We start from the raw sequence: 27,058 nt of genomic DNA on the forward strand, positions 1-27,058 counted from the left end.
ACCCAACACCGAGGAAAATTCAAAACGGAATAACCCTAATCTAACGTCAAAATCAAAAGCTCGAATACATCAAACGTATGGACAACAAATGTCATATTTCTAACTCAGTACAGGCAATTTCTATTTAAAAGATGGTGGATTAAACCTGGGTTTATAGCTAGTAATGGACTATACTACTACTGCCTATCAGTTACGTAATAAGCTAGGTTTTTGTTTTTTTCTCTGTCTATCATTTTTCTACATAAGGGAATTAACTATTTGCTCACGTAGTGCAAAACAAGACTGGGTAGATATTCAGTTGTCTCCTTGCTAGTGCACTTTATTATAGTGCGAGTGTCTGCACATTGTTCAAATTGATTTTAACTATATCAAATTTGTATCATTTATATCTTTATTCGACACTAATGACAATGATGGACATAGTTCCAAATGGAAATCGCGATGAAAACACTCTACATGAAGTAGAAAAAATACCCAAGGAATAAGGTTTTTTTTCTATCCTTTTCGACCAAGTCTCTTGCTACAATACAAAGCTGAATACAATAAATAGTGCTGTGCACAAATTTGCTTTAATTGTTTGTTCAGCTATATCAAATAAAAAAATGTATTATTAAGGCAAATAATTTGACTCTCAAGCTAGTTTCGGATCATTAAGTTTGTTAAACTCAAACATTGTATTACATTAATATTTTAATTAAATTTCATTAATGCAAAAGATATGTACCTGTATCCCATCGTAGATAAACAGTGATATTGACGCCATAATGGTTACAATTATTATATGCTTCAAACTAACGCCTCCTCTTTCATCTAAAATGTACATATAAATAACCACTAATTAAGATTTTATTTTAAATTAGCTACATCTATAACAACTGAATCGGAGGAAAAATTGAAAAGAACCTTGACAAAGCAAACAGGTCTTGCTTTGAAGAAGTTTATGTATATTATAGACATTTTATAAAACAAATTTTCTAAGGAGTTGCGAACTGTATTGTATTGTCTAGGGCATATGTTTCTGTTGTGTCGTAGTTCTCCTCTTTGTAACCCGGATTTGTTTGGTTTTTTTTTTCTCCATGGATTTATGAATTTCGAACACCAGTATACTACTGTTGCCTTTATATGGTCTTCTTAATTACTATTTTTTTCTCTCTTTTTCCTTTCGTGATTAAAAGAAGAAAAAACACCAAGTAAACAGCTAGGAAATAAATATAATTGTTTTAATGTCGGCACTCACGAAAAATGAAAAGGAAACTTAACAAACAAGTATCAATGATTTTCAAAAATTGTAATTCACAGCTTCCGCTTAATTGGTATTTTCTTAAAAACGCATTCTATTGAAAATTCTAATCACACTCGGCATCATCTTCTACAATGTACTCAATTATCTTTTTATATATAATTTAATAAAATAACTTTATTTACAAAAATAGACATCCGTAATAATCGATAACGAACCGCCAAACATATTTAAAAAAAAAGCTTTGATCGGCAAATGGAGATTTCGATTTTCTGTAAAATTGTAAATTACATAATAATTTATAACAATATGAGAAATCTGTCCCAAAAGATATCAAATATTAAATACCAAACAGTTTGATTGCACAAAAGGGACTAATAGTCCACATTCACTCCTATTAATTAATTCTATGTGAATGTATTTCTGCGAACAGCGTTTCCCCAACTTTTCGGCTCAACAGTGAAAAAATGATAACATGGGTAAACTAATCTATTTATGATAGGCTGCATGCATACAATGAACTAAGGATGTTTGTATTTCGTGACTCCTTCGTACTTATTTCAGAAGGTCTACTATTAGGATTTGGTATTCATTCCGGTTTTGTTTTTTTGGATATTCAATGTTTTAATCAGATAACCTTTTCTATACTTGAAGCAGTTATAATTAAAAGGGGCATATTCTTAATGCCCGCGTCACACTGTCCCGATTTTTACGCCAATGGCAACACGATTATGGAAATTTTCAAAATCGGGACTGATCGTATCCAGATCGGGCTATTCGTAGTGCCATCTTTAACCATCGTAGAACCATCGGCCACCTTTTCTAGCCTTCGGGGACAACTTCGGGAAGGGTTCTAAATTTTTAACATGTTAAAAAATCCCCGAAGGTGCGTCTGATGTTTAGGGTTCGTATTGAGTTCGTATCACCATCCTCACCATCGTAATGTCACCGGGAATGCATCTTTGAACATCGTATTGCATTCGTATTTCCATCGTTTCCATCGGGCAGTTTTGACATTACGATGTCTACACGAATGAATCACGAAGCTAACCGAAGGTCTTACGATGGCAATACGACTTCGTGAAGACCTCGTAATCCCGTCGTGATGCCATCGAATAAAAGTACGAAGGTGACAAGATGGGACTACGACGGCAATAAATCCAGCTAAATGTAAGTTACTTTTCGCGCTTAAATACATTTAAAGTGCCATGCGCGATATGCACTGGTCAGTCTAATACGACAGTTAAGAAAGACGTTCACAAAACATGGACCTCATAACATATGATTCTATGAGAACAAGAAAGGCGACAGCGTTGTTTCTATTAATTCAAATGGAACACGAAGAGCAGGTATTACAGGCTCAGGATTTATTTTTACAAATAAAATATTATTTTTTGTCAATTTTTCATATCAAATAACATAATAAAAATCATAAACGCGCCTCGTATACCAACACTGCAGGTACACGTATATAGGGAAACCAACTTTTTCTTCATTATTCTGATTTTTTATGTATCGTCTGAGTTGTTGTCACATGAATGTTTACTCCATAAACATTTTGTTTTCTATATGTCATATTTTGCCGCATTAGTTGCTTTCCCCACATCCTTCCTTTAGTCTATATTATTATGATATTCTCCTGGAAAGAGCTCTTTTTGAAAAAAAGGAATCAACGAACCCATTACCTTACCTTTAAGATAGATCAGTAAACATGGGCATAATTATGGGTGATTATTCAGACTAGTGCACACATTTTACAGTTCAAACAAGGCAATGCCGAGCGTGGCATCCCCTCGTCTGTAACATATTGGGGACAAATATGGACACTATATTTGTATATGACACATGCAGAAAATGGTAAATTGAATACGCATATGTGATACATAAACTATTTTTTAGAAATCAACCAAATTATTCAGTAACTGGAAATACCGACGGTCTTCCGTCTCATGATTAAACCAAAAATTAAATGTACAATATAATATATATTCAATATTGATCAAACAATTTAAAACGCGTGATGCCTTCGGCATATAATTTAAATGCATCGTAAGCTGTACACGGACGTCTTTTAGACATCGTATGGCCATCGCGCCATCATCGTAATCCATCGTGTAGCCTTCGTGATCCATCTTGTAGGCTTTGGCTGAGATATGAAGCTTAAATACCGTCTTCGGTTAACCTTCGTATGTCCATCTTTTGCTATCGTATATACTTTCGGCACCCTCGTATAGACTTCGTTATTCATCGTACTAGCTTCGGTCACTTTTGGGTATTTTAACGAGATCGGGACCAACTTCGTACGAACTTACAATTTTCGCATTCGGGTGTCCATCGTATATAAAAATCGGGACAGTGTGACGCGGGCATAAAGCACTTTTATACCGTATATTGACCTTTTATGTTTTTGTGTGCCGCTATACTGATGTTTCAATTGGCATATATCCAACACATTGTTTATATTTATTCACATTGCATATGACCTATGTTAACAATAGCGAATGGAAATTTTACTTTCTAAATACATCTTCCCTAATTGATACCCCTGAATGTTTTGGTAATGCGTGGAAGTATTTGTCAGAAGGCCTCACAACAGTGCTGTTTGTTTAATTAAATGCCCCCCTCCCCTTTTCCCACATAAACAATCCAACTGTATAATTCTGGGATTTATACATATATATTATTATGTTGATGACAACACAAGACGATAGAATTGATCCACATATGTCAAGGCGACACAATGACGAACAAGCTCAAGTATAAATGAACTTTGTAAACAATCTATGCCGACAGGATTCAGAATAACAGTTATTCGAAATGCACGAAAATTGGTGATCTTCAAAAACATGATCGATTTGATATATTCTAAAGATAGTAAAAATCTATAATTTATTTCCGTACAAATCACTATCTTGATAATAAATATGATTTATTTATTGAATCAAAACATGCCTTTCATAACTAATACCTTGAATACCTTTTAAATAAAGTTATAAGAAAACATCAAGGATACGAAGCCATCTGTTACCGTTACATCAATACAATTACATAGTAGCACACAAACCATATGATGAGTAGTTAGATTTTAACTTGTGGTTTCTTTATATTGAAAAAAAACATCTTCAAATAAGCCTTTTTCTTAGCTAATTGCAATATTTTAAAATACGTAACAACGAGGAGGATGAATACAGTGTCCTTCGTTTGATTGTCATCTTGTTAAAAAAAAATCTTCAATGCGTCAAAAAACGTAAATTTTCATTTGATTGTGTGTTATTTTAATATTTGTGCATGTACTTTACTGAAATTGTTTTCCAATTTGAAAGAATATTTTTTTTCATTATAATATTCAGATTGATTAGTAACTTTAGAGTCTGCATTGGCAAGATTAATTGTACAAAAATAATGGTTTTCTAGTAAATTATTCAGTTTTTAGTGTTCCTTGTCTTGTTTTCCCGGTAAACACCAGTATTCATCATATCAAAATTGATTCATGGGGTATTTCAAGTTATATAATAACACAAAAAATCTCTAGAATTATTTAGTGTGTTTGAATAAGTTATAAGACGTTGCTTAATTACACCGACAAAACTTTGAAATACTAGCATAATATCAGTGCATCATGTATGTCTATCTGAAACTGTCAAAAGAACATGTAGTTGCATTGTATATCATTTTATACGAGTGTCTTTATTGAATCAAAAGTCGAATTGTGAGTATAGTAACGTCTAAACCTTTACGGGGATAAAAGTTTAGACTCTGCCTATACATATTGGGGTTACTTGGCCACATTAATAAGTGCAGGTCAATTAGGACTGATTATGAAAACCCTTCTCCTTCTGTTTTAAAAAAAAAAACACGTTTCAAAGACATACGTTACTTGTTAGTTAGATCGCCTTAATTCATAGGAGAAAGTAAAACTTGTAACAAATATTTACAAATGAACTCAATCGTAGCAGTTCACAACAAAAGAAGTCTTGGTGGCATTCAGCTACAACAAGGTTTGTTTGATTTCAGAAGATGATTTTACATTTTCTGCATTCGAAAATGCCTGTACCAAGTCAGGAATATGACAGTTGTCGTCCATTCGTTTGATGTGTTTTGTTATTTGCTTTTGCCATGTGATTAGGGACTTTCCGATTGAATTTTCCTCGGAGTTCAGTATTTTTGTGATTTTACTTTTTAATGATGTATATATACCTTTTTCTAAGGCTGCAGTTTTAAGAGAATGTTGGCTGGTAGATTGTGATACGTAAGCACCTGTCTTGATTATATTCATCTTTTCTAGTGTTACCACGGTAACGACAATAAATGTGATCAAAAGCTGAAAGAAAAGTTTGAATAATTATAATTCTTAAAAAAAGAAACTTCATCTACAAGTTTAAAGGATTTATAAATGATAAAGAAAAATTTTAAGAAAACCTTAAGTTTTAAAGGTACATAATATATTATTGTGAAAGTATCATACATTTAATAATGTTTAAATATGCTTCACATGATACCAGTCCTTATCGAAAACGATTTGAAAAAGTGTTTCTTCTTAGTGCATGTTGCTATGGGAATAGAACAGGAACCAATGTCTTGATTCGTACGTATTGTCTCCTAGTCCTTACTAAGAGCAAATCAAGACATTACTGAGTCTTGATGATCCGCGATTAAAATGGAAAGAATAAAGATTCAATATTTTTCAGTTTGAATTGGCAGTATCACAAAACAGTTATACATGTAGACTGAATTGTTGATCTACAGCTGCTGTTTGATCCGACTAAACTATTGCTCTCATCCTTTGGCTTCGAGCAACATATCAATCTTCATGTCAAACAACACAGCCGTTGACAATAAACCAAGCTCAAAACCATAGTCAAATAACTGTAAACTGTCACACAGTAAATTGTAAATAAGCTGCATTACGTTTTGAAAAAAAAACTTACTGATAAAATAAATACATCTTGTATATATGTAGTTGCAAACCCTATATTAGAAATCGTAAGTATAGTCACCTTTCAAATTCGAATATAGTGAAAATTGTCGAAAAAAATCTTAAATTCTTGTAGTCAATATTCGCTGGAGACACTTATATTTTATTTATATCATAGCGTCTCTTCGATTCCATCAGATTCAGATGTAAACAGAATTTATAATAAATTCTATAAACAATTCTCTTCATTTCAATTTACTAAAATGAATAACAAGATCTTCTGGGAATTGCAAATTGTATAGCACAACACATTTAAAACTAAAAATAACTATTGGAGTGATATGGAACGGCTAATGAGAAATAATGGTGTTATGTATTCTTCATAAAACTCACTGCAAAAAAGTTACGTTTCTATCTTGCTATGTTTGATGGGTTTTGCTCATTATTGAAAACCGTATGATGACCTATAGTTTCCAACTTCTACGTTATTTGGGTTCTAGGTGAGAGTTGTCTCATTTGGAATAATACCATACTTTTTTTTATATGCATGATATAAAAAGTGGAGTAAAAAATCAAAAAAACAAATCGATACATTTTTCCAAGAAGTAACGTTCATACGAGTGCCATCAAATCGTCTTATTCATTGTTCTTTTTTCCATTTTTCGAGCTTTTCGTTTTTTGTTCTGAACACATATATATCATTTTTTTATTTTCTTATTCTTTTAAATACATTAGAAAAATATATTTTCCAAGCCCCTGATTCCCCCTCAAGAACCGCAAGTAAAAAGTGTTAATTGCATTTACTAGTAGTTTATAGAATGTACAGACACTTAAAATAAAAAAAAAGTCACGTAAATATGTGTCCTTACATATATTATTTATGAAGTCTGAATGCGTACAGTTTTGCTAAACTCTCACGTCCTTCGCTTCTGTCAAAAAAGAATCAAGCTTCGATTTTCTATAAATTTTAATACCTCGTAGAAACATTTTTCTGTTCTTTGACAATGTGTGGTTGTTATTACATGCGATATTTTGCGTTTTCTCTATGAGCTCGTCTAAGTCAAGGCATAGTTCATTTTATTGAAGTTACGCACAATTAATATGGACATTTTTTCTTTTAACGATAAACACCTGATTTACGTGTGAACTTTTAATGTAAAGTCGACTTTCATGGATAATAAGCGTTTAATCTTGAAGAAATTTATTGCAAGATTAATGGAAACATCAAGCGTAGTTCGTTCATCTTGATTCATGACACAAGCAACCTAATTTACTGTTTAGTAACACGCTTTTTATTTTCCAGAAGAACGTGTACTTCTCCCAAAGGCCGTGATAATGTTACAAAACGCGTGATGAAATGTATTTTCATTTTATTATAACTTATTTACGCTAAACTATTGGAGATATAATCAATGCCATGAATTATGCACATAACCATAAGAGAATTGTTGAAAATCATTTACCACTTCGTATATATGATATATATTGGACATACATTAACAACCATTGATGGCCTTTATTTACTTACTCCAGAGGGAATCAATTTCTTCTACAATATCACGTGGGAGTTACTTACCTGTATACTTCCTAGAATAACAAAGGCTGTTCTGGATTTACTCAGGTGTTGTGCTCTGGTTATTCTTAAACTATTTGACGATGATGTCACGCCATCAACCAATGGAGTGCAATCAATGTTTACCAGGAATGGTGCAGCTATCATTGGGCTTATAAAAGCACCAAGACCATAGAAAAAGTGCATGGCCTGAAAAATTAAAAAAAAAGTTTTCTTCAAATGTACTCAATATCATCAAATATGGTGCTTACGCATGCTTATTTGCCTAGATATATTGTGTTTTATTTTCGCTTGTTTGTATTTTGTATATATTTTATTTGTTCCTGCTTTTGTAGGTATTTTTTGTGTTGGTGCAGCACTGATCATTGATGCACCGAAACTTCGAAATTTCAAAAAATGGTACTCTTACCTTATTATCAATTGATTTACGCCCTTTTTTTATTATTATAATAAGACCCTTTCCATAAGAAAACTATAGTTTTAGTCAAATGCCGAAACCTACTATGTGTGTGGAATTGTTCCAACAGTTGCAGACCGCCAAGATGTCGAAGCAAATTGAATGGTCACTTTCAATTAAAAATGTAGTGAAAATAAAACAATCTTTTGATTATAGTTTTTTTTATATAAAATTCATAATGGAATTTTATCTTTTTTAAACGATTAAAGCTACGCTAAAATGCTATTTCCTACTCCTATACTTCTGAAATCTGATCAAGAGTTAAGTTTTCCAGAACACCTTTCTGCAATAGGTGAATTTACAGGCAAAAAAAATCCTCACACATTTACTGACTACATTGTTATATTGTATTATTTGTGCTTGTATGAAATTAAGGAGTAGCAAACCCCATTCCCAATTTTTGTTGATGCCAGTGTTCCTTTTGTGAGTTCTTAAGTAGATGTAGACGTGTGTCTGCATCATTTTAAGACTACCACACTGTATTATTGGGAATTGATAAAGCTTTAGTCTTTTTTATACCCTGTCTGTATGTTTATCATCACAGATGAAATGGAAGTTAAGTGAGCTATCAAGGGAAATATATCATCAGAAATAGTAACTTCTTAATGTTGTGTTTACGTTTGTTATTCCTACTTATATTATAGCTATCTTTTGCTGAGTATAGCGAAAGGAAATTGAAGTGATAATTGGCCTTAACTTGAGAATCGTCCTGGGATATAAGTAGTCTACAGAATTGACACAAAGGCGATTTGCCTAGCATAGAATTCCACTTAAAGTCATAACATCTATCCATCCGCTGTCAAATCAATGCTTTTCAAAGTCGATCAGATCTAGTGTATAGCATCCCATGATTATCAAATATACATGCGCAAAGGGCATGACAATGAAAAATTTGATCTTAATATCAGCTTGTCTTAATTTGATCGATAATGAGTGTATTTTGTTTTTATGTTTGTTGCTTTTGTGCCAGTCTGCTGAGTTAAACCAATACTCGACTGATATGTACAGTTTGTTCTGATTTTGTGCTGCACCAGTTCTGTCTTAGGCCAGGGAATGTTGAGCACCACAAATATGTCTAATCTCGCCACAGACCTTATGTGCCTTAACCTAGTTAGAAGCCTGAAATTCAGTGGTGGCCGATGGTTGCGTGTCTTCATGATATTTGTTCTTCTTTAAGAATTATATAGTTGAAATTTAGTTGGCTAAAATACTTTTGTCTGATACAAAAGTCGTCTTGACTTTATTGTTATAAAAAAATATTTATCTAAAAAGTGTATGTCTCAACCAGATTTAAAAAATATCCAAAATTGAACAGTAAACTTTACCTGCAAGAATGGAGTAACATTGGTTCCAAATCTCATGATCATTCTCAAATTAGCCACACAATCAATGCAGCCCATGCACCATCCCATCAGCAACAAGTCGACCAATAACCAGGCGAACACTGTACAAGATGGAACAAGATACATAAATAACGGCAATCCAACCATACCAATAAGTAGCAATACATACACAGGGACGGCTCTGAAAAAAGAAAAGAAGTTGGTATTTAAAACTCTGAAAAATTGAATGTTCATTTTTACCATGGCGTTGTCAGTTTGTTTTAGATTTATGAGTTTGACTGTCCCTTTGGTATCATTCGTCCCTCTTTTAAACAAATCAAAATGCGTCTAAAAAGGAAGATTCAAAATGAGCATGCGCGTGAAGCATTTATACATAAATAACAACAATCCAACCATTCTATTAAGTAGCAAGTATACACAGGATGTCTCCGAAGAGAGAGCACCGATATATAAACAATGGCAATGTAACCATTCAAATCTCTAAAATTCTAAATGTACATGTATAGGGTCGGAGATAGAAAGTACAAAGACATAGATAATGATATAAAACAAACGGGAAAAAATAAATTTTAGGTTTTTTTAGTTACCTTCACAAACTTTAAGAAAAGAAAATACTAAGAACAACATATTTTTTACAAAACATTAACAATTTACTAGTCAAATATAAACTGAGAGCCGGTAAAGGAGATGTAATGCCACTAGAAAAGCTGTCGGAAATAGATAAACAGACTTGGTTTAAGAACAATACAATGTATGCTGGAATTTGTGTGAATTTTTCGAAAGACTAGTGGAGACATTTCACTTGCAAAGTTTGCAATTTCCATTTTGGCATTTTTTGCACCCAACTTGACATTTCTTACTTTCAACTAACTTTCTCGGTTCCAAATTGACAAGGATTTTGAACTGAGAAATGTTATTAATAAGTAGGATCTAAGAAGAATTGTCAACTTGGAACTGGTTAATGTCAACTTGGAATTTAAAAATGTCGAGTTTTAAATAGGGAATTTCCACAAGAATTTTTCTACTGTCTTTCGTAATACAGATTTACATAATTATAGCATCATAGTTATTTAAAAAGTTTTAAAATCAATTCAGTTTTTCTTTCTCTTTCACCTGAAAGTCATTCTAAAGACGTCGATTATGAGCCAGACACTCATACTAAAGTATAGCATCGATATGTTGGTATTTTTTTTGTTCCATTTATTTATCAAGAACTAAGTGTTTCATAATGAAAAATGCATTAGTTGGTCTAAACGATCGGGATTATTTTCTGAACAATATTTACCCAAGCCCATAGGATAAACGAAATTTAATGCAAAATTGGCATACACTCTTATACCTGCATGATAGGTATAAAAATGAAGAGATGTGATTGTCAATTAGACAACTATCCTCCAGAGTAATAGATAGCAAGCGATTTTTAAAGAACATTAAACCCCACCTTGATCGATTCTCAAGTTTAATATCCTATCAGGTTTTATAATACATTTATCGTTTTCTTTCATTTCAACTTTTTATTATCGTTCTTAAATCTTAAGATACAAAATAACATCATGCATTATCAAGATACCAGTACCATTTTGCAAAAGCTGCTAATGGAATAACACCTCTTATTCCTAAGGACTCTTGCTTTTTCTCAATGATAAACATGAGAATCACACTTGTACAAGTGCAGAAGACATGATATACATTAGCAAGCTTATGGCACACTCTATATATCACAAAAATTTCATCCTCAGAAATTCGTAACGTACAAATCGGACAAAAAGGATGCATGTAGCCATGGCCTGCTTTACGTCATGCTATTACCATTTGATAAAATCTTGTAGACATGGCCTGCTTTTCGTTTTGCTAGTACCAATTTTTATGAAATTAGGAAAAATGCACTGAAGAAACTCAAACCGAAAATAAATTTCAGGATTAATTAAAGTTTACAAAAAATACTGTATGTTATAATATAGTCATATACTGATGAATTATTTTTCAAATTGATTCGATAGATTCATACTGGCAGATATGATCTATAATAATGGATTGTTAATGATATAGGATAAACAGTTTTCTATACAAAGATAAATAATTTAATATGTCAACACATGCAACAGGAAATCCGTGAATATGTCTTGGTAATAAGACAGGGAACGACACAAGATACCAGCATATTACTTCAGTTCATCATCTGAATTAACGACGGAAATATTCCAGACATAGATTATTTTTATTGAAAATATATCATGTTCAAATGTCTAGTGTTAGTTGTTGCACTTTAACAATTACTTTGGGCAACGTGTTTATTTTTGTTCCATATCATTACTTGCACGATTGTCTATTTATGTATATATATATATATCTTTTTATCATTTCAATATTACATTTTTTAATCAAGCAAAAAGCAAGCAGATAGATTTGCAATTATTTATACCACGATGTTTTTTGTGTAATTCCCTCTGCTAATGTCAAATCAATAGCTTGCAAAATACAATATATTTTACTTATTCGTTGTATATCTTCATAATATCAAGCAATAGCACTGGCACTCTTAGATGGCATACAAGCCTCGAGTGACGGCGGTCAAGCGTTTGATCTTAACTCCGGTCCTGCCAAAGTAGTTATTGTTTAGAATGGTTAACAAGGAATCAAAATATATATAACATACAGGGAAGGGTCAAACGTCTAAGGTACGACTGTTTCCACAAGAGCGTCGTTCTAGAACATAAGGTTTAATAAGCTTATCATAATATCAATATCTTATCAGTCGAGGGTTCATTTATTCGTTGTTGTTGGCTTTGCGTCCAGTGGCAAATATTTCATATTCAGGACGATCAAACACTTGAATTTTAATATGATCTTTCCAAAGTGCAAACGTGTGAATTAGTCACTATAATGATTATTTATGATATATGCATATCGGCATTGTAAGGACCGCATAAGAACACGTCAGAATTTAATTTATGGTGTGTGTTATAACCGTATTAAATGGTGAACGTCCGATCAGTTGTTATATTAAAGAATTCTAATCCCAACTGATGCTTTTTCTCAATCAAAAGAATAATATTATTTACCTTGAAACATTATTTTTATTTTGTTAAACTGTCAAGGCACGATTTATCAATTTACAATGAAGGGTTGAACAACAGTGTATATACAGTAAGAAAAAGTACTAGTAAGGAATAGATAAAATTATCGATAATTTCAGGGTCCTTTTTATTGCAACTGTGACGAAAAATGTTAATCTTAAAAAAGCTATAAATTATTTTGTCGTGCACCTTTGCAAGTAAAATATGATCGAAGTCCTTATGCAACTGTGACAAAAAAATGTTAATCTTAATAAATTATTTTGTTGTGCACCTTTGTAAGTAAAATATAACTTTGCAATACTTTTTTTTATTTTGTCTGTGCACGATTTATCAAATTACATTGAAGTGTTGAATAACAGTGTATACAGTAAAACAAATACTATGGAAAAAATAAAATGTTTGATAATTTCAAAGTCTTTCTTATTGCAACTGTAGCTAAATTATTTTAATCTATATAAATTACATTATCGTGCATTTTTGCAAGTGAAAGATAAGCTGATTTAAACAAAATCAGTGCAAAGAAATCAATTGCTAACAGATGGTTTACATACATTAAATGAACATATATATATGTTAAAGTTTGTTTCAACGTTTTATTATTTTAAAACACCGATTGACTTGCTGATAGATTTAGATTTTTTGTGTCTTACCGCCGCTTTTGGGCTATTTCGTGGCGACCAGTTTTTATTGGTGGTGGAAGCCGGAATGCCCTGAGAAAACCATCGACCTTCGATAAGAAAACTGACAGTCCTAATCAATTAAAGTCGAGTGCACCCGAAAGAGCTGGGTTCAAACTCACAACCTCGGTGTTGACTGGCTAGTGATTTCAGTAGTAACTGCTTAAATCACTCGGCCACCAAGGCCCCAATAGCTGATAGAAAGTCCAAATAAAAGAGGCGGTCTGAAAACAATACTTGAGGCACAGGCACTTGTTTCTGTCAATGTGGGGGTTACTATCCATACCAGTACAAAAAACACAAGGTAGCTAACGGAAATTTTCAATGTGTTCGCTCAACCAATATTTTTTTAATTTCCCTTGATTTTTTCACAAATAAAAGTACACCAGTCTGTCGGTAATTGATTTATCTTTACAATGAAACAACTTTCACGTACCTTGAGAATACCCCTCAAACAGAATAACATACTTCAGATGGGAATAAGTTATTTGTTAAAATTAACTTCTGCGTCATTTGGTCTTCGTTGGACAATTGTATCATTCGCAATCATATCACCTTTTTTATATCTTCTTTGTCAAGCCTTAGATTTTTGTTGAAATAGATTTTGCTGCACAGACAGTTCTTTTATTTAGCATATTCAATCTGTATGCTGATATAATAAATGGTTGTTTATAAAACACAAACGGTATATTACCATGGAATGATTGATATACTGGTATACGATTCAGGAAAAAACAATTCTTAGTATTAATTCTATTAATTCGTTTCTTTTATTGATGTTCATTTCAGCAATAAGAGAAAGCAACAAGAAATTTGATTTGAAACCATCGTATAAAGGAAACTTGATTAGCTAAAACACTGTGACGATCGCAAGTCATGATTAGTAGCGAGAGTTCTTAAAGCTTGTTGACGTATTATTGGAGAAATAAATCTTCATCAAATCAAATTTCGAGAATTATATAACAAAGTTACAAAACGAAGGAAGCTTGAAGTAAAAACACATTAAATGCTACATTTGGTTCTTGATTTCAATTATTGATATCAGACAAATCAGTGCGTCTGCTGTCTAATTGTTTACCACTCCATTTTGTTTTATCGAGATACTGAAGCTGAAAAACGTAAACTATTGTAACATCATACGTACAGATAAGCAATATAAAAGAATTAACGATTAGTATTTTTGGCACCCAAATATCATTCGCTATTGTTATAAATTATTATAATTGAAATTATACCAAAATTTTTCACCTAATACCCTTATACATCTTGCTTTACTCGAGCTCTCCGATTCTTTTTTTCAATCGGAGAAAATGTGTGCGAAAAATAATCGTTTCATTTTGGTTGTGATACGTGTACATGTATGCTGTGCAAAAACTACGACTAATAGTCCGACCGATCGGTGAAAAATATACTCAAATAATGAGGAAAGCACCAAATTTTGCATGATGGTACATTTTGGTGTACTGAGCAATTATATTGGCTATGGACCCATCCCCAAAATTCAATATGGCGGCTAATTTTAAGATGACCGCCATACTTCTAAAATATTTTCCAGTATTGCACAAACCACAGTGGATTTGGTGCTGGAAGCACAAAATTCAACATATTTGAATTATTTGGTGTACTTAGCAAAAATTATTTTATTTTGATCTATCTCTGAAATTGAAAATGACGGCTGTTTTCAAAATGGCCGCCTAAGAAAAAATGTAAATATTCATTATTGAGAATTGACTTGAATTTTAACATTTTTTTAAAGAATAGTGTCATTCAATCTCTGTTCCAGTCCTGTCTTTTGATGTCCATGGCTTTTCATTTCATATACAAAATAGTAACTTTCATAAAAAGCTGCAGTAGTAGCTTTCATTAAAAAACTGCAATATTTTTTGTCTAAAGTCACACATTAAAGCTGTAATTTGAGATTTATCTGCCGTATGATATTACTTAGTATTCATTGCCTATCTTATTTCTTTGTTGGCAATATATTGCAATTTGAGATATTATACTGTGATTTGAGAATTGTATTACCACAAATCAGTGAAAAGGGCAAGAATTGAGGGCAAAAAGGACAAACATATTGAAATGGGAGAAACTGAATCACTTTGGGATATGGAGAAACCCAAAGCTGAAGACATTTTAAAAGTGGACATCTCAGAAATGACTATTCAACAATTGTACCATGAATTTTTAGCAGATAGGAAAACTAATGCTCAAAGAACAGCTGAGATTGACCGCAATATAAAACAAAGCGAAACGCGAATTGATAAAATATGTTTTGGTCTCATAGCGATGCAAGCTGAAAAGAAAGAGGCAAGGAATATTAATAATGAACAGATGGGAGCAATATATCAGCAACTTTAGCAGTCTGAACACAAGATAGACCACAAGGCTAGTGGTAAGCGCTCTTGGTAGAATTGACGGTCAGACCATGCGAAATTCAATGCTGTGGTAAGACGGATGGACGACCTGACAGCAACTGAGAAAGACACAGTTCAATCTAAAAGTGCATTTGAACAACATTTTCCAAAAAATGACATATGTTGTAAGTGAATTAGTGGAAAAGTGAAATAAAGAATTAAAAATTCCTGCAATGGACACATCATCTAAGCCAAAATTTGACCTTAGCCAGTACAACGTAAGTACACCAAAAGTTCATACCAAACTCTCTTCCTTGGGTCTTTCTCCAATTAGTTCGCATGAACCATCAAGCGCACCAACTCAAATGCAAATTTGGTGTCTTCACCTAAAGTCGGAAGTCCTATGTAAGGGCATTTTGTCAAGTTTCTCCAATACTGACTACCAGTATCATCCCTTTCGAGTCAATGTCAAATCTTCCTCCTCTCAAATTAATAACTCCAATTATGACAAGATCATCAGCTCCTGGAGCCCAGACAGGCTTGCCACAACAGCAAGCTGACTCCACTGACCGATCCAGGAAAGGGCAAAGGAAAACAAAAGAGAGTGGCATCAGCTCTTCTACAGACTTCTCTGTAAAGAGAGAATATACACGATGGCAGTAGGCCAACGCTCGACTCCCAAGTCTATTTGCCATGAAACATAACCTCATGACGAAACCTTACAGAGTTCCACGTTCTCGTCAGATATTGTCATCAAGTCTAACGATTAGAAACGTTTAGCAGTACGAGGTTTTATATCTAACCAGAATGTGGACACTGTTGCAACGATAACATTAGTGAATGAGAAATCATTTCCAGTAGATATTGAAGATTCGGAGACCGTAACGATACGTGGTTTGTGTGAACAGCTAAATACTGGTAATATTATAAAGAACACCTCTATCGACATTGATAGAGTAAACATACAATGGGATATATCCAAAGCGCCCTTAATAGACAATGTTATACTTGGGCTAGATATTTTGTTATAAATCTGAGTACTCCCACACTTACCATCAACAACAAAGTGATAAATGCGGCATCTGTTAACAGTGGAGGTAACCTTTCAACTTAACAAGTTTGCATTAAACAAACAATCACAGTTCCGCCAAACTCTGAAATGACTATTACCATTAAAACTAAAAAAAAGTGCTGACCAGGAGTTCATTTAAGAACCGCTAACTAGTTGGAAAAGGAAAGGATTGTCCCTTAACCCTTAACAATTTTAAACGATGACAATCGTCACATCCACCTGAAGAAAGCTACATCTATACTAGAACATAGAATAATTAGACGGTATAGTGGGTATGACAGATGAAATCCTGATGAGTGACGTAAGACGTGGCATTGACGAGACATCAGACAAGGTGCCTTCGGCACTGCCTCAAAGTTCAGATAGTTTACTAATATGCCTTAACATTTAACTGTCCTATATCAATGTTAAATCGACTCACTTCAACCTATTTCATTCCAACCATTAAAACTGAAAGGTATTACATAACAATTACAATAACATCCTACATATTGATTAACATTTTGATTTTAAGTATTTGTTTTTTTTATATTTAGCAATATTTGCAAATTCTAAAAATTGCCTTCTAGAAATAACCAAACTATTTTATTTATATTTAAAAATAATTGATTACAAATTCATGAAGACCTATTTTAAGGATCTTTTTTTTTTTACTTTAACTTCCGAACTTATTTAAAATACGTTGCGGACAATCTTGATATTTTAAACGTTTTTTCCGCCATCTTGAAAATGGCAGCCATATTGGATTTTTTTTTATTGGGTCCATAGCTAGAATCAAAGGGTATACTACCAAGAACTACTGTGCAAAGTTTTATGCTTTCCTCATCAAGTGATCAATTCTGCTCTATATCTGCACCAATCGGCCGGACTATAATGCCATATATAATTGATTAAATATTTTCATAATCCACAGAGTTACACTACCCTCAGTTATGCTCTTACTTCGATAACATGTAATGCTCTGCTGCCCGTCGACTAGTAGTCGTGCAGTCGCTTTAAACTTGAACTTTAAGAGGTAGAAGACACCAATATGGGGATACAAAATTCGCATTGTTGAACAAAAACCAGACATGCAGGACAACGACCAAAAAGATAAGTAACATTCCACAAAACATTACACAGAAAACTAAAATTTGAGCAACACGAATCCAACAGAGAACTCAGATGAACGCAGGTGCTTTAGGAGGGTAAGTATGTGTTTACTCCATTTGTGTACCTAATACACTTAAGCTACCATTGCTGTGAAAAATAAATATTATGTACATTTTTATCATCATCTTTAATTTCTTTGATACCATGTAACTAAATCACTGAATTGCTGTTTTACATGTTTGTGTACCTGATGTCGCATAATTTCAATTATAGATTACATGCGGTTTTACTTGTAAAACACATGCTTTCATTATTTCATAATCCTTTAAAATTAGTTCTTTTATTATTCCACAGTTTTGTTTTTACATTAAAAAGCTGGTGTAGCAATAATACTAATATAAATAATTGTGAACCATCTGTAAAAATGTTAAAAAAAATATGATTACACCAAATCCTTTAGACTTCAATTTTCATTTCATTTTAAGCCGATGCTGACATCTGTTGTTAAGGAAATCTTTAATTATAGTTCAACATTCATTTTTAATAACACTGTGAAAGACTTATTGTTTTATAGTATCACATGGAGCAGAAATCTTACATATATTGATTCTCCGCCCACTGTTGGTTTGTGTCTTTGAAGCTACTGCTTTTTGTTATTAGTTCACAAGTATCCATATGCCCTTTTCCAAGTTAGACGTATATGTTTGTGCAACTGTTCAACTTGCTACATGTATATTCAACAAATATTGTTGTGACATTTTACTGAGTGTAAATTCGCTTGGAAGCTGATGCATGCACATCAGGGGGAACTTATCCTATCTGTGTTGCAACTTTTAAAACAGGTTCTGTGTGTTACCTTGATTTGTCCCTATCTAATCGGTTTCCGAGATTTAAACATCATTGTCGCCTTAAGAATGCAAATGTTAGACTAGTATCAAATGTCAGAGAATGTAGAAAATAAACGATCTTTCTTCAATGGTAATAAAATAAATAATAAAAACATCACGTTTGGATGGTAATTGTTTGCTTGGAGTACAGCAGCAACTGTTCCATGTATGTCATAGAAATTACTAAGCTTAGGTGAAAGCATAATCCGAAAAGTCGGTTGTAATCGGGAATATTATAACAGTAAAATCGTATAAAACATGCAAGCATTTAAAGATATAGAAAACAAAATTAGCATTTAAGTGTAATCCTTTTTAACTCGTTTTTAGTATAATTTCCCAGTTTCTTTTACTTTCATAAAGTGTGACACGCCCGAGATACGATTCTGGATTTTAAAGATACTGTAAATCAAAAAAGAATGTGTTTTCGATATCTGGCAAAATCCAAATAAAATTGCCATGAACGGATCTTGCTGTCTTGCAATCTTATTTGACAAATATTGTCAACAAAAACAGTGTACCTGTATACTGGACCATTAGACAAATATTGGCAACAAAAACAGTGTACCTGCATACTGGACCATTAGACAAATATTGGCAACAAAAACAGTGTACCTGTATACTGGACCATTAGACAAACATTGGCAACAAAAACAGTGTACCTGCATACTGGACCATTTGACAAATATTGGCAACAAAAACAGTGTACCTGCATACTGGACCATTAGACAAATATTGGCAACAAAAACAGTGTACCTGTATACTGGACCATTAGACAAATATTGGCAACAAAAACAGTGTACCTGAATACTGGACCTTTAGACAAATATTGGCAACAAAATTAGTGTACCTGCATACTGGACCATTAGACAAATATTGGCCACAATAACAGTGTACCTGCATACTGGACCATTAGACAAATATTGGCAAAAAAAAACAGTGTACCTGCATTTTGGACCATTAGACAAATATTGGCAACAAAACAGTGTACCTGCATACTGGACCATTAGACAAATATTGGCAACAAAAACAGTGTACCTGTATACTGGACCATTAGACAAATATTGGCAACAAAAACAGTATACCTACATACTGGACCATTAGACAAATATTGGCAAAAAAAAACAGTGTACCTGTATACTGGACCATTAGACAAATATTGGCAACAAAAACAGTGTACCTGAATACTGGACCATTAAACAAATATTGGCAAGAAAAACAGTGTACCTGCATACTGGACCATTACACAAATATTGGCAAGAAAAACAGTGTACCTGCATACTGCACCATTAGACAAATATTGGCAACAAAAACAGTGTACCTGCATACTGGACCATTAGACAAATATTGGCAACAATAACAGTGTACCTGCATACTGGACCATTAGACAAATATTGGCAAGAAAAACAGTGTACCTGCATTTTGAACCATTAGACAAATATTGGCAACAAAACAGTGTACCTGCATACTGGACCATTATACAAATATTGGCAACAAAAACAGTGTACCTGTATACTGGACCATTAGACAAATATTGGCAACAAAAACAGTATACCTACATACTGGACCATTAGACAAATATTGGCAAAAAAAAACAGGGTACCTGCATACTGGACCATTAGAAAAATATTGGCAACAAAAACAGTGTACTTGCATACTGGACCATTAGACAATGCTAAATTAGCTTCAAATAATAAAATTTTTACTGCTAATATAATATGATACTTGAATGGTCCGTATGTCACACATTTCAGGATAAATATATAATTATGTCCTTACACATACATTAAGTAACATATATATATATATATGTAGGTCTTTTATTTCGTTCTGTCAACTCTGCATGGTCGCACTGGTTTTTTTTGGGGGGTTTTCGTACGGATTATACTCACGATATTTGCGTTAGACGTAAAGCAAACAACAGTCAATCAATCCAGTTAATTATGAAATCACAAGTAAAATGTATGTACATGTAGGTCAAGGACAACAAATTTGTTCAAATATAAGGGATAATGGAATTTTATTTCAAACCACACAATCTAGGTTAGAACCCTTATTTGCTTCTTTAACAGTTCACATCATAATAAGCATGTGTACGAAGTTCCAAGTTGATTTGATCACAACTTCATGGTATATGACCCTAAACCAAAAATGAACATATATTAAAGCAGCATTGTATCCTAATAAAGGACGGACGGATGCACAGACCGTTAAACTTTAAGGTTTATACTTTCGTAGGCGGGTCATTCAATAAAGTGCTGTGTACGGTAGAATTAAATTCTGAGTAGAATCGACAATACTATAGGCTATAGGTGGCACGGTAGTATTTGCATTCCAGAATTTAGGTTGCTCTTTTGTGTACCCTACTTAGGTAAATGTATCTAAACAATGTGATTGGACAAAAAATACAGTATCAACTGAACATACTTTCCCAAACTGAGGGATGAATCAGGTGTAGAAAAATATGAAATAATTTTACATACAGATGAAAATGAATTTTTGAGAATTTTTTTTAATTTTGTATTCACTGCACCATAAAAGACCTAAAAGTACTAGTGGCCTTAGGTTTTTGAAAATAGCAAAAAAAGTAAACGGTCATGATACATATTTAAATTCATTTCTGAATAGTAAAATGAAAGTACTTCAGTTAACTGTGAATGTAGAATTTTTTGCAGTGTTAGAAAGTGGTGAAAATTCTAAAAAGGCTATCATTATCCCTTATGGGCCAGGAAATACTACTGTGCCACCTATAACTATATCTACTCTTTTTAAAAAGCTGTACGCGTCACGCAGTGAGATAGTCGCATTTATATTCGTATGAAACTAAATTTGAATGGATGTAGTATCGGAAAATCTTTTTTTTTTTTTATTAAACTGGAGATGTATATATGTTTATTTACTTTTGCAATGATTATAACATATATAAGTCCGGTTTTATGTTCGATTGTATAATAAAAGTAATCGTTTTTTCAATCCCCATTTAATGGTATTTGCACAATATGTGCATAAGTACGTTACTGTCGACGGATATTCTTACCAGTTCAAAGAAGGTATTTATTATTTGACTTGTTAAGCTTAAGGTTAGTTGGAGGTCGATATAATATACTGGAGTATACATTCATGCATTTAACACATTTTAATATAAGTCAACATCGGTCTAAAGTTTGTATGGTTAATTCAGTCTGTATACTTTCCCCTGTAATCAACCATATCTAAACGAATAAAAATTCGGATTCTTTTAATTACATCGGAGCTAACAATAAGTGTTTTTGAGTTTCTCGTCTTCCGTCGTTTAACTAGACAACACAAGGGGAGGGAGGGGTTGTTAAATGTTGTTTTTTTTTAAAGTGGGTGTAATTCAATAAACGTGAAGGGGACAAAATAGCCGTTTTCATGCTAAAAGTCAGAAGAGGGCGTATAACCTCCGCCCCTGAATCCGCCAATGGACCACACGAATAAAGCATTAGACTAAGTGTAGTGTAAACCTTGAGTCAAGAATAATTTAAGCATATAAATGAGTATACACTCATAAGTTGTCAGATCAAAATCTGCGTGGATCGGAGACAGAGTGAAGTGTTAGGGCTGGTTGGCATGTCATTCTGAGGACTTTCCCCTTATATGCAAGCATATGACAATCCAGGTGGGCGTGCAGTTTTAGAAGATAGAAAATTTTATATCCAGACTGCATTTATATAGTTACGCCATGGCTATTGTCAGTACATCCATCTACTACATAAACCGCTCAACACTGCCTTACTATACCCAGTGCAACCATACCAGTTAAAAGTTTCTTTTAATAGACAATTGAAACTCCCCGCGCATCTAATACATATGAATATTTCATTGGATCGTTTGATCATTATCTATAGTTTTCAATCAATGAAGCGATTGCTGTCCTTATTAACTCTTATCACTTATCGGAAACATTACCATGCTAAAATTATTTCACGCAACATAGTGAATTATTTATCAACGTCACTAAATGCATCCTACTTTCACTAAGTTTTAACTTGCAAAATGACAAAACCGTTACGTCAATGCCATCATTTCATGTTATGAATTATAAATTATTAATTTCAACATTTTGTTGGATATCACATTAATTCAATATTTGTCATCATTGTAATAGTATCTTCTCTGTAACTATGTCTATGGTTTACGAGAACAAAGATCAATCATTCATTCATTCATTCAATTTAGATCCGATCGTCTTTGCTAAGTTGCTAAAATATTTATAAATAATATTTATAATGATGGCTGACGAATTATGAATTATTCCTCTTAAAAAATGAGTGATGGCGCCAATAAATAATTCATGTCATTTCACCATGTTTCATTAGATAACCGGAAAAGAATAATATTGACAATTTTATTAATCCGATGTAATTATTCCAACTCATATCACCAGTGTGAAATACATTGTTATTAAAATGTAGAATCGCCATTATTTCCTGTTCTTTCTAATTATAGTATGTTTACAATTTTTGAAATGAATATCGATAGAAAGATTGCTCAAAAGAGACAACCAAGCCTTACAATATCCAGTAGAGGGTTTATTTAATTAAATTAGAAGCCGCTTTGTTGTGTTTATCCTATAAATTTCATCCGATATAATTTTAACAAAAATTAATCTACTGATAATTTTTAAGACGATTTACTGGTGAATGAGGTTAATTCAAATTGATAATGACTTCTCCTCCAGTGTCTATATCCATCTTCAATGGTTAATTAAGCTCCGTTTTACAACTGCAATTTTCACTTACAATGTAGCTTTTCCGACATAATTTCCAATCACAGCTTTGTCGATCGTTTTTAAATTAATTGAACACGAGAATTAATTTATAGAGAATATTGTACTTTAGATGAGGTTCATAGTAATTTGTTAAACTAATCATTGCAAAGTTTTCATCTTTCTGTCCATCATGGCTTTTCCTTACTTGTGATTCCTATTTAAAGATTGATTGATTGAATATTTTGTGTTTAACGCCACCCTCAGCTCTTTTAATGTGTTTGGGCTATTAATTTTGTGATTTGCTTTGGGACCTTTCGTTTAGAATTTTCCTTGTAGTTCGGTATCTTCGCTATATATTACTTTCTGGTTTTTTGTAGCGGCAAGTTTTTATTGGCGGAAGAAGCCGGATTGCCACCGAGAACCACCGATTCGGTTGGAAAGCTGGCAATCCTTGTCAATTGAGATTGGAATCGAACGCACCTGACACGTGCACGGTTCGAATTCACAGCCTCTGCTTCGGAAGGAGAGTGACACAGTAGATATCCCTGTCGAAAGATACACTAAAATTTACAAATTACGAGCCCTGCCAATTAGATATGTTTATTTTCAATTTGCGCAATGAATCAAGCATAAAATGTACAGGTATCATGGGAATTTGTCTTTATTGTAACCATAATAATAAAATGTTGTATGGACATTAGCTTATTGTTACCCTAAACATGTAGGATGAAAATAATAGTTAATAATGGATGTCCAACATTCGGAAATTTAATTAAAAATGATACCGTTATTGTACAGTTATTTAATATTAATGGCAAATGACTTATAATTCTTTCCCTTTATTGAGACATTACTGTTCACATTTACCCGGGTCTGATTTAGACATTCTAGTCCTGGTCGTCTGCTTATAATGAGTATGTCAATGAAAATGAATACATGTCATGTGTTGACAACGTGAGAGTTGCATACGGCAAAGCAGCTAATTTAGTTTAAAATGAATGTAGGACACAGCTGAAATACGTTCTTTAAAACACTAGATGTGTTTGTGAAATTTCAACTGCATTCGAATTAATCTGACAATCTCAATTTCCTTTTTAACTCAAAGCAATTTGTTAACATCCTTTTAGTGTTGGCTTGTCAATTACATGATAAAAAAAAAGATGTGAACACGTTTTTCTTTCTTTATACTTGTTATGTAATAGATGCATATTGAAGTCTTAATTGGTAAAGTTAGTTTTTTTTTTTTTTTTTTTTTTTTTTATAAATTTACACACTTTGGATCTTAGTGTGCCATATGAAGGTGAATCTAGGAGCACTAATGGAACGCAGCGAAATGTTGTGCTTTGCTTAATTGTGTTCCTTCTTTTTTGTTTGGGTTTATTAAGAAATAGGGTAAATAAAGTTTTATATGAATTGTTTATAAATATTTGGATTTTCTGGCTAAGAGAAAGCAATGCATGAATTTTAAAGAGCGGCGACATCTGTATAAATGATATACACACGATATACTGTTAATTCAAGTATAACTGTTGTCTGATTAATTAATGTCCAGTGACAAATATGTCATCTATAGTCAGAATTTATTTAGATACAAGTATATTTAATTTTAGGTACAAATACACTTTGCATGCATCATTTAATTCTACTAGGTTGAAGTCATTGTTGTATAACACACATTCAAAAAGCTTGTGTGCAAGCTCAATGGCAAATGCAAATTCGAAAGGTGAAAGGTGAAAGGCAGGAGGAAATTATCCTAGAATATACATTGCGATATGTTGACCAGCAACAAGAATATTTGTCAACATGGATAATTTTTGTTCTAATAAATATTTTATATATTTTTTTCCATACATTCCATATATTAAAAAAATCCCAAAGCAAGAGACAATTTTCCTCACCTAAATGACTATTTTTTCTAAAGATTGTATCCCAAAAACAAGCACGAGCCATCTATATTTTTGTATAATGTTGTAAACTTTTGATGTTTTATGAATTATCTATTGAAAAGACCGATTTATGTAGACATCAGTTTCTATGATGTGCCAAAATCCGACATATTTATTTGTCGAAGAGAACTTTTTTAATTTAGGTACTAATATACCGAACATTCTGTAAGATTTTGTTCATAAATAAGTAACGGAGAATGGGGTATATATTCAAGGTATTTCAGTTACTAGTATTAGTTTAACTGCAACATTTTAACATATGACATTATACTATTGTAATGCATGAAGAAATTACACCATCACAGTTTTCCCGACCTTCTGGTGGGTAATACTGTAAAAAAAAAAAAAAAAAAAAAAAAAAACTCAGACATATGCTTAAAGCGGTTCAACGACTGTGGCATTACATCCGAAAAAAAATGTCTTGTTTGAAGAGCTTGTTACATCGTGGCTTCATCAAGTGCCACTGCTGTGGTGTAAAACATGCAATTTAAAAATAGGTTCCTACCTCTTTGCCAAACATCCTGCTGAAATTGATCCTACCAAAGTCATCACAAGTTGAGCAAATATAACCCAGTTCATATCTTTAAGGTCGGAGCTTGTTTGACATCCTAAATCAAACAGTGTTGGTCCTAGGAAAGCAACACCCATTCCAAAGCTTCCAAAAGTCAGACAGTCTGTAAGAATTGACAACCAGTTCTCCTTAAATAGTTTCCAAAAATTTACTCTTTCCTCTGGTAATACATCTGATGGATGAACTGGATACTCTAGTTGTTTATTCTCACTTTCCTCTTCTGTCTTTTCAGATATTGGGTCTTTGTTTACATGTGTTTCTTCCATTTTGATTATTATAGCATGTACGAATTTAATTGAAATGTTTTAGGCAAACGGTTCTTGACAGGCACAGTTTAATATTTAAAACACTTTTTATCCAACGTGTCAGTAAAACTTTCCTATATTAGGATTGCCATGCTAAAATTAGTTTTCTTGACCCCCTACCATCACACAATAGGATGTACCCCTTGTTTTAAAAACTTTTGTACATAAAAAAATATCCACTTCTTTCCGCTCAACGATCTTCTCCACTGAAACATGTGTTACGCTCAATGTGACAACGGATTAGACAGATAGCTGTTTATAACACAAACCCACTGTCGATCGATGGAACGAATTGAAACGTTAGCTTTACCAATATAAATCAGGCAGGTAAGAAGGCATAGACAGAATAATACAAGCTGAAAACAATACGACCACTGTAAGAATTAATTACAAATCCTCATGAATATCCGTTTCCCTTCGTACGAATTGATTCGTATTTTATTCATTTAAAAATCCGTGTTCTTGTGTAAAATATATGTACATAAACAAACGTAAAGTATTTATTTCTCTATATGTAACTGTTTGTTTGAAATAGAGCGTAAACTAGAAATCTAAATATATGAGTAACTTAAACATTAGGTTGAATACACATTTGAATGTTTGATTTTAAAAGTGATCCTCTATCTAAAGTATTTAAAATGTATAATACAATAAATTGTCATATATTTGATATGATAAGTAATTAAGTGAAAGTTGCTTTATAAATGTTACGGTTGAAAGAGCTGGTCTATTATAAAACTACAGGATATTGACAAATTTAAAGTCTCGTCTTTCATGGTTGACTTAATATCAAACATTTCAGACTTTTCGGTATAAAAAG

General features: G+C 32.7%; 1 protein-coding gene across 1 annotated transcript in view; it reads right to left on the bottom strand.

The window, feature by feature from the left end:
• The window catches only part of LOC143075283 (major facilitator superfamily domain-containing protein 4A-like), a 32,881-nt gene extending 6,118 nt beyond the window's left edge, over positions 1-26,763 (bottom strand). Inside the window, exons 1-5 of the mRNA XM_076250658.1 lie at positions 25,868-26,763; positions 9,511-9,709; positions 7,732-7,917; positions 5,438-5,561; positions 725-810 (exon numbers count right to left, since the gene is read on the bottom strand). Coding sequence (XP_076106773.1) covers positions 725-810; positions 5,438-5,561; positions 7,732-7,917; positions 9,511-9,709; positions 25,868-26,199 — 927 coding nt within the window. The 5' untranslated portion in view covers positions 26,200-26,763. The remainder of the gene's footprint in view (positions 1-724; positions 811-5,437; positions 5,562-7,731; positions 7,918-9,510; positions 9,710-25,867) is intronic.
• Between the last annotated feature and the right edge of the window lie 295 nt (positions 26,764-27,058).

Source organism: Mytilus galloprovincialis, chromosome 1 (genome assembly GCF_965363235.1).
Source record: "Mytilus galloprovincialis chromosome 1, xbMytGall1.hap1.1, whole genome shotgun sequence".
Lineage (NCBI taxonomy): Eukaryota > Metazoa > Mollusca > Bivalvia > Mytilida > Mytilidae > Mytilus > Mytilus galloprovincialis.